Here is an 8,160-nt window from a genome sequence, read left to right as displayed (position 1 = left end):
AAGGCAGCTTTTGAATAAACAATACCATTTTCCGTTAAGTAATCGTTTTGTATAAAAGGAAATATCGCCTACTCAGTTTCATTCAGCGGTGCCAAAAAATGTTATAAATGAGAGACCGCCAACTTTTCTAAGGAGAGAATAATGCCAGACTGTGCTTAATAAACTAGTGCCCTAGAAGTTCATTATCGATGTTGCAATCTTTCTGTTTCTGAAAGGAGACCGCCTACATCGCCCCCGTTCCCGTCTCGTCCTCCCGGGCTCTCCCAGTGAAAACCCTATCAACCGGGAACGGCCCTAGGTATTAAACTTTTAGCCGGTTCAGTCTTTTGGGGGTTTAGGGTTTTTTCAGGTTTGGGGCCGGTCGATCGGGGTTCGGGGTTTCTTTGGGCCGGGCGATGTGTCCGCCCGGCGGTGCGGGCAGCGGGATGTATCCTCCGCAGCCACCTCGCGCGGGGACCGCGCCCGCGGAGCCGGCTCCGGGCGGGCGGGCTCCGCTCCGCGCCCCGGCAGCACCCCCAGCCCGCCGGAGCAACCGGGGCGCCCCTGGGGCGGCCGCGACCCCCGCGGGTCTCCAGCCCCCCGTGGCGCTTGCGCGGCCGCGGCGGGGCCGGGGCCGGGGCCGGGGCCGGGGCCGGGGCCGGGGCCGCTCCCGCCGCTGCCCCCGCCGGCGGCTCCGCCGCTCAGGGCTGCGCGGGTGCGCGCCTGTGTGTGCGTGCACCTAGAGCGGATAATTGGAGAGGGTTTCCAGAAGGTGGAAAATGTCACCTGATTCACACTGAACTTTTTAAATCTCCCCACCCCCGAGCAGACACACACACACATTAGGAGACCGCCCACCGCAGACAGCTAGGACCCCCGTATAGATTTAAAGAGAGACTGCATTCAGAGCCTGACGTTCATTCAATAGAGCGATCATAAGCAGGCTGGCTAGTGCTCGCTCCCTCTCCCTACTCCCCCTCACGCTGTCTCTGCGTCTCTCGCACTCCCTGCTATACTGAGGATGTTAAATCAGAGAATCCACCCGGGCATGCTCTTAATCCTGATGTTTCTGTGCCACTTCATGGAAGATCACACAGTGCAGGGTAAGACCAGACTTTATTCGCAGATACGTTTCTTTATTATTACTAATGTTTTCTGTCTTTCGGGCACGGCTTAGTTTGCTTGCGGTGTTAAACGCCTCTCTCCAAGGTCCAAGAGAACAGAAGTTAACTGTGGGCTTTGCAGCGAGGTGCAGAGGTGTCATTTAGATCCCTTTTTGATCGGATCTTCACACCGCTCTGCAAAGGCACAGAGGACAGATAGGATGTTTCTTGTTTTTTATTGTTATTATGCAGCATGAATGAAGAGCAGCATCGTGAGGGAACTTTCCCAGTCTCGGCTGCCGAATGAATGCACAAAGTTTGTTGGTAATTTAGTTCAGATTTTTATCTCTCCTGACTGACTGAAGGAGAGGTGGTGATGGAGAACCCCACGATTACAGCTGACATTTTTAGAAACCAATAAGTGGTCATTTTACTGACTTTAATATTGGGATATCCTCCTCCTCCCTACTCTTTTTTTTTTTTTTTTTGGGGTGTGTGTCTGAATAAATATTAGCGTTGTAAATTCTCCTGCACTGAAGAGTATGCTTGAATAAGTTGGTGGTTGGATTTTTTTCTTTTTCGTGCGAACAAAACAAATCCGAACCTGATATTGACAACTCTTAAGAGCCCTCTTTCGACACAAGGGAATATTGATCTTTAGTTTGGGGGTTTTTCTCCTTTTTTTGACCATGTTCCAGCCACAACCTGGACGTCTTGCCATTGCTTCTTTTATAATTTTTCTTTTCTTTTTCCCTTTCCCAGTACTGATATAGATATAAGTTAATCTAACGTAGGCAACTGTAAAACACAAACCTTTTTTTTTTTTTTTTTTTAATAAGGGAATTGTGTGTTCAGTGATTTTTGTTGGGGGGGTGGCGAGGGGGGGTCTTGCCCCGCGCCCAGCAACATCTCCGCTGGCCGATCCCGGCCCCTCGCTGCGGTACATTCCCATCGGAGTAAGGAGGCAGGATCGAGCCCCGGCTGGATTAGCAGCAGAATCAATTGGTATTGAGTTGCTGGAGAAGTCACATTGGTTATTCACGAGAGACTCATCTCAACTAAAATGCTTCAGCTAAAAAAGGGGGAGTTGCTTGGACTAATGTTCTTGGCTTGACTCCACAAATAACAGGGATACTAGAGGGGGGAAAAAAAAGGCAAAAAATAACCCCAAGAAAACCCACTCTATCCGGTGTAAGGATAGTGTACTTTCCTCTGAAATGTTTGCAGGAAGAGATGGCACCTATAACTTTTCCAGCTTGATCGATTTTTAAAACTCTATAGGGACCTCCTACTATAAGTGTCCTTGTATTTTATGTACTTTGCTCACTTTTTTTTTGGAACTCTGCTGAATTATTTTAGTGAAGGAGACATTTGTTAATAGAAACAGCAAAATGTGGCGATTTCGAAAGACTTCGCTAACAGCAAATGTTCCCAATTCGTGCAGATTGCAAAATGGGCTGGGAGTGAAACTGTGCGGCACTAAAACAATGCTGCTGTGCAGCCGCGGTGAGGAGGAGAGGGCAGGGGGAGGAGGAAGGAATTTGCAAGCGCGATTTTCTTTTTATTCCCTTTTAAATGCACATCCTTTTCAAGCCTCTGTCACGTGTCGGCAGTGCTCCTTCTGCTCTACATATGGAATAAATACCTCCAAAAACTCTCGCTCTGTTTTGGTTGGGTCTTCTCTTTCTTTCATTTTGTTTTGTTTTGTTTTGTTTTGGATTTTGTTTTGTTTTCTTGGTTTGGGTTTTTTAGTTCTTTTGTGGTTTTGGGGAGGATTTTTTTGTTTGGTTGGGTTTTGGTGGTGGGGGGGGAGGGTTTGTTTGTTTTTTAAACTGCGCTTCCAAATGGGCCGTAGTAGCTGCGGGTTATGAAACGGGACAAATAAAAGGAAACAGTCTAGTAAAAGTCACGGCAAGGCGCACGTGCTGTGTCTGGGTCACTGGTGGCCGCCACTGATCCGTCTGGGTGTCCCCCCCGCCCCCCGCCCCACAGCTGGGAACTGCTGGCTCCGGCAGGCGCGGAACGGGCGCTGCCAGGTCCTCTACAAAACCGACCTCAGCAAGGAGGAGTGCTGCAAGAGCGGCCGCCTGACCACGTCCTGGACGGCGGAGGACGTCAACGACAACACGCTTTTTAAGTGGATGATTTTTAATGGGGGAGCCCCAAACTGCATCCCGTGCAAAGGTGAGGGGGTGCTGGCGAGCTGCTCCCTGCTGAGGAGCGGCTCCGGCAGGGGCTGGGCTGGGGGAGGAGGAGCGGGGCGGGAGTTGGAGGGGGGCAGCGCTGTCCTCCCGCTTCCTTCCTCGTCGGGGTTTTGAGGGACGTCTCGTACCAGCCCCGGGATCGCGGGGGGGACCCCCATGTCTGCCCGCCGCCTTGCACATCACGAGGAGGAGGGGAGACACCCTCTCTCCCCCCTGCCTTCGCTGGCGGAGGGAATCTACCTCGAGCGGCGTGTCCTGGAACGGGAGGGAGGGGTGTTGCTGCTCTGTGCTCTGGGTTCACGGTGTCTTTTTTTCTTTAAGCAGTTTTGACACCAGGTCTCTTCTGCACGCTTGGTACTAAAGTGGTGCCTCTTTCCTTCCATCAGAAACATGCGAGAATGTGGACTGTGGACCCGGGAAGAAATGTAAAATGAACAAGAAGAACAAACCTCGGTGTGTTTGTGCTCCGGATTGCTCTAATATCACTTGGAAGGGCCCCGTGTGTGGCTTAGATGGGAAAACCTACAGGAACGAGTGCGCCCTTCTCAAAGCCAGATGTAAAGAACAGCCTGAACTTGAAGTCCAGTATCAGGGCAAATGCAAAAGTAGGTTTGCAAATCTAATCCAATCTCCCTCAAATGCCAAAGGGTGTCTGTCTGAGAGTAGGGAGGAGTTGTTGGATGGAGTTCCTCACAGGAACCAGGCTGGGGGAGAGTAACTAGACCATGCTCAGGAGACAAGGATGTAGCTGAACTGAGAGCTCCCCATAGTCTGGCAGCACTTGTGTTCACACAGCTGCCCTGAGATATGAAGGCATCCTCCGGCAGCCCTTAAACGAGGAGAGCTGCTGAAGGCTTTTATGTGGTCATTTGTTCTTGTTGTCACCTATTCACTCCTCACTGGGACCCTGGTGTCTTCTACTAACCAGTGTGTTTCTGTCTGTATTTCAGAGACCTGCAGGGATGTCTTATGCCCAGGCAGCTCCACATGTGTGGTTGACCAAACCAACAATGCCTACTGTGTGACATGTAACCGAATTTGTCCAGAGCCTACCTCCCCTGAACAGTATCTCTGCGGGAATGATGGCATAACTTACGCCAGTGCCTGCCACCTGAGGAAAGCTACCTGCCTCCTGGGAAGATCCATTGGATTAGCCTACGAAGGAAAATGTGTCAGTAAGTATCTTTGGAGGAGACTGAGTGTGGAGGGCTTCCTCAGTCGCCTCTTTCAGAGTACCCAGTGTGTGTAACTGGAGGGATGTAGTTAGTGCTGGGGAAGGAGACATCAGCAGCTTGGGCCAGTGCTCGCTTCCCAGAAGAGGAGAGCCTGGGGTGAACTTAGTCCTGGAAAAGATTGCAGTAGAAGTGAGGGAGAAGAGGGCCTGATCCTGCTATGTCTGTGAGTGCTGACATTAGTATCCAATGGAGAAATAGCCTCCCTGAAATAGATGATGAGATGGTTACGATGTAATAAGGTCACCGTATTCAATGGGTCTGTATTCCTGGAAACAATTGTCCTCAAGTGGTCTTGGCAAAGACTGCATTAACTTAATTGAAAACATCTGATCACTTTTTCCTCTTTAGAAATAATTGTGGGCTTTGGAGACAGTGGGTGGGTGAAGATAGGCAAATAATTTCTGTGCAACCTGACAATCTGTGTTGGAAGTGATTCCAGAAAGGATTGATAGCGCAGTGTATTATGAAGAAGCACCTGCAGGGCAGCCTCTAATCCCAGAACTGCTGTGGGAATTTGGGGGAGTCTCAGGTTGCTTTACGTTTGCATAGGTTGAGGTGAATTCCCTTTCAAATCTTGTGGACAACTGCTGTCTGTGGGTTAGATTAAAAATAATAGATTTAGAAATGCTGGACCTGTTGACAAATCCTGCATTTACCGCTAATTTGGGGAGCCAAATTTCCACTGACATGAAATGGAGCAGGAAAGTCATGTACAATAGGCAAATGTAATTCTGTATTCCCAGGGCCAAGCTTTGCTGGCACAGCTGTCTTTCCTCCCCCACATATAGACAGGCACTGTTGTCCAAGGAAATACTTGCTTGAGCAAAATCAGCAAGTAAGATCACATCTACTATATCTGAGCTTTCTTTTTTCACTGTTAACTGGGGAAAGGGAGGTTTTGGGGGTTGCTTGTCTTTGCTTTGCTTTTTGCTTTGTCTTTTCACTTACCTGTAGTATTCTGTGTGTATTTTTAGAAGCCAAATCCTGTGAAGACATTCAGTGCAGTGCTGGGAAGAAATGCTTGTGGGATTTTAAGGTTGGCAGAGGTCGGTGTGCCCTCTGTGATGAGCTATGCCCTGAAAGCAAGTCAGAAGAAGCAGTGTGTGCCAGCGATAACACAACTTACCCAAGCGAGTGTGCCATGAAAGAGGCAGCTTGCTCCATGGGTGTGCTTCTAGAAGTTAAGCACTCTGGATCTTGCAACTGTAAGTGAGATTTTTAACTCTGCAGACACTTAAGGCTTCTGAAGGCGATACCTAGGTAATGAAGACTTACACCTTTAAACATAAGAAAGATTGATTTATTGATTCAAGGTACAGTAGAATATAAGTATCTATCTTTCACGCACACACTTTGGTTGCTGATAAAATGCAATAGATCTCCAACAACGAGCTGGCCTTCAAGTTGGAGTTTTTTGGGGATGTTCCAAGGACAAGCCATTCTATCAGAAAGGGGTTGCCCGAGGAGTGTAATTCTAGTGACTTTTTTTGTACATTGTCTGCTCTCGTGTGCTTTGCTGATTGCTTTATTAACACCTGGATAAACTCTTAACTCGATCCAAAAGAACAAGCCTAAAGGTAGTATGTGGCACCTGGTTTAGCACGGTTGCCTCTACTAACTCTGAATGAAGGACACAAAGCAATTAAACTAAAACACCAGAGCGCTTTTATTTGATTTCAGGAATCTGCCAATAAAACCTGAGCCATTGATTCTTCAGAACTTTCTGCAGTTATGACTTCATAGATTATGTGTAAAAAAACCTTATTGCATAACAGCAGATGCCAAAGAGCATCTCACTACAAGTCGCATAAAATGCAACGCTGTATTATGGCTGTTCAGAGGGCTTTCAAAACATGCACTGAGCTGCTTCTGCGCTGTTGTTGTCCTTATTTAAACAACAGCTCCCCTGTATTCCCCCATATAGCAATTAATGAAGACCCAGAGGATGAAGAGGAAGATGAAGACCAGGACTACAGCTTTCCTATATCTTCCATTCTAGAGTGGTAAAACCTCCATCACTATTGAAACAGCCATTGGGCGCAAAATCAATGTCCGTACTGTAAATAAGTGTATGCTTATTTATTTTGGGGAGAAAAAAAAAGTATACATATAGTTGAGTCTCGTAGACATTTATTTATACTGTGTCATGTTTTATAATTTATACATAAAATGTCTGGTTGACCGTACACCTTGTTTTTTGAAGAAATTTATTCGTTACGGGAAGAGCAGTGTTATTTATTGTGAGGTCTCTTGCTTGTAAAGTAAAGCTTTTCTTTTTTCTTGCAAACTATAAAAGTCCATTCCTTAGAGCCTACCCACATGATCTCATCTCTTTGTTTCACTGATGTTAACTCTTTTCCACTTTAACAAACTTGCATGTCAGTTTCTGTTACATTTATTTATTGGATTTTCTTTTTGCCGGTTCTCTATGTAAAAGATCCCGTGTTTTTGTTTACAAGGAATCTTGACTGACCAAAAGGCATTGTAACTGACTAAAGTATACTGTCAAGGTGCAGTGAGGCAATCTTTAAGGAAACTTCTTACACTTCACCTTCTCTACTTCTCATCACATTGTGTACCGAAATGATGTCAGTGTACTGAGAGTTTATACTGTACTATACAAATTTTGAACCCAAAGAAATTGGATTGTGAAGTTTGATAACATCTACAGGCCTAACTGTAATAAGAATAAAGGTTTTATTTTATTTTTATTGTTTTAATTTTTTGTCACATGCATAAGTGTTTTATCAGGTGTTTCCTTTAAGATGGTCTTGCAGTACCACTTTCAAAATTTTCTTTCCCAATTGGTGTGTTGCTAAAAGTTATATCAAAGCTTTATCAGTTCAAGTTTCTTGCTTTTCATAATACTTTTTTTCTGATGCAATTTTATATTTTCAAACATGGCGAGTTAAATATAAATTCATTTAAATATATAGTTTTGTACTTTTCTACCATGTAAATGTGCAATGTATATAAAAGTTATAATGTGTATTTGTAAATAAATGATGAGTGAAAAAAAAAATAAAAAGTGGAATTTTCCCTAGAGGCAGTCCTTAGTCTTTCATTCTGAATGGTTTTGGTCCTCTGGATTCTTTTGCACCATGCAACACCACTTAAGGCCAAAGCTCTCAGCCCACATTGATATAAGAAACCCTCTTTTCAGATGTGAACAATGTCTCCAGTTCATTACTGCTTAAGCATAGTCATAGAGGAGAAGAGATTGGTCTTTTTTTTTCCACTCTCAATCCTCTTAACAGGAAGTCTGTAATTTCATAGAATCACAAAATGTTTTGGGTTAGAACAGACCTTAAAACTGTCTAGTTTCAACTCCTCTACCATGTGCAGGGACATCTTTCACTAGACCAGGTAGCTCAGTGCCCCATCCAACCTGGCCTTGAACACTGCCAGGGATAGGGCATCCATGGCTTCTTTGGGCAACTGTTCCAGTATTCCACCACCCTCAAAGTAAAGAATTTCTTCCTAACACCTAGTTTCAATTTCTCGTCTTTCAGAGTGTACCCATTCCTCCTTGACCTGTCACTCCTGTCCCTGTCAGAGAATCCCTCTCCAGCTTCCCTGTAGGCCCCTTCAAATACTGAAAGTGTCTGTGAGGGTTCCACACAACCTTCTCTTCTCCAG

At 45.9% G+C, this 8,160-nt stretch overlaps 1 protein-coding gene across 1 annotated transcript; it reads left to right on the top strand.

Moving 5' to 3' along the window:
- The first annotated feature begins 911 nt into the window (after positions 1 to 911).
- Positions 912 to 7,564, top strand: FST (follistatin). The gene is made up of 6 exons (XM_071425426.1): positions 912 to 1,082; positions 3,075 to 3,266; positions 3,673 to 3,891; positions 4,237 to 4,461; positions 5,496 to 5,726; positions 6,446 to 7,564. The coding sequence occupies exons 1-6, from the start codon at positions 1,001 to 1,003 to the stop codon at positions 6,526 to 6,528; spliced, it is 1,032 nt and encodes a 343-aa protein (XP_071281527.1). The 5' UTR covers positions 912 to 1,000; the 3' UTR covers positions 6,529 to 7,564.
- Positions 7,565 to 8,160: the final 596 nt, after the last annotated feature.

The sequence above is a fragment of the Agelaius tricolor genome, unplaced genomic scaffold, assembly GCF_023055355.1.
Source record: "Agelaius tricolor isolate 1412-34295 unplaced genomic scaffold, bAgeTri1.0.p SCAF_4, whole genome shotgun sequence".
Lineage (NCBI taxonomy): Eukaryota > Metazoa > Chordata > Aves > Passeriformes > Icteridae > Agelaius > Agelaius tricolor.
Note: the sequence above shows the minus strand (reverse complement) of the source record. Positions and strands in the feature narration are given on the sequence as shown.

Bases quoted from the DNA above. Each gene is read 5' to 3' on its own strand.
- FST (XM_071425426.1), top strand. From the start codon at position 1,001: ATGTTAAATCAGAGAATCCACCCGGGCATGCTCTTAATCCTGATGTTT. The intron at 1,083-3,074 runs GTAAGACCAGAC...CCCGCCCCACAG, and splicing joins GGAAGATCACACAGTGCAGG to CTGGGAACTGCTGGCTCCGG. The intron at 4,462-5,495 runs GTAAGTATCTTT...GTGTATTTTTAG, and splicing joins CTACGAAGGAAAATGTGTCA to AAGCCAAATCCTGTGAAGAC.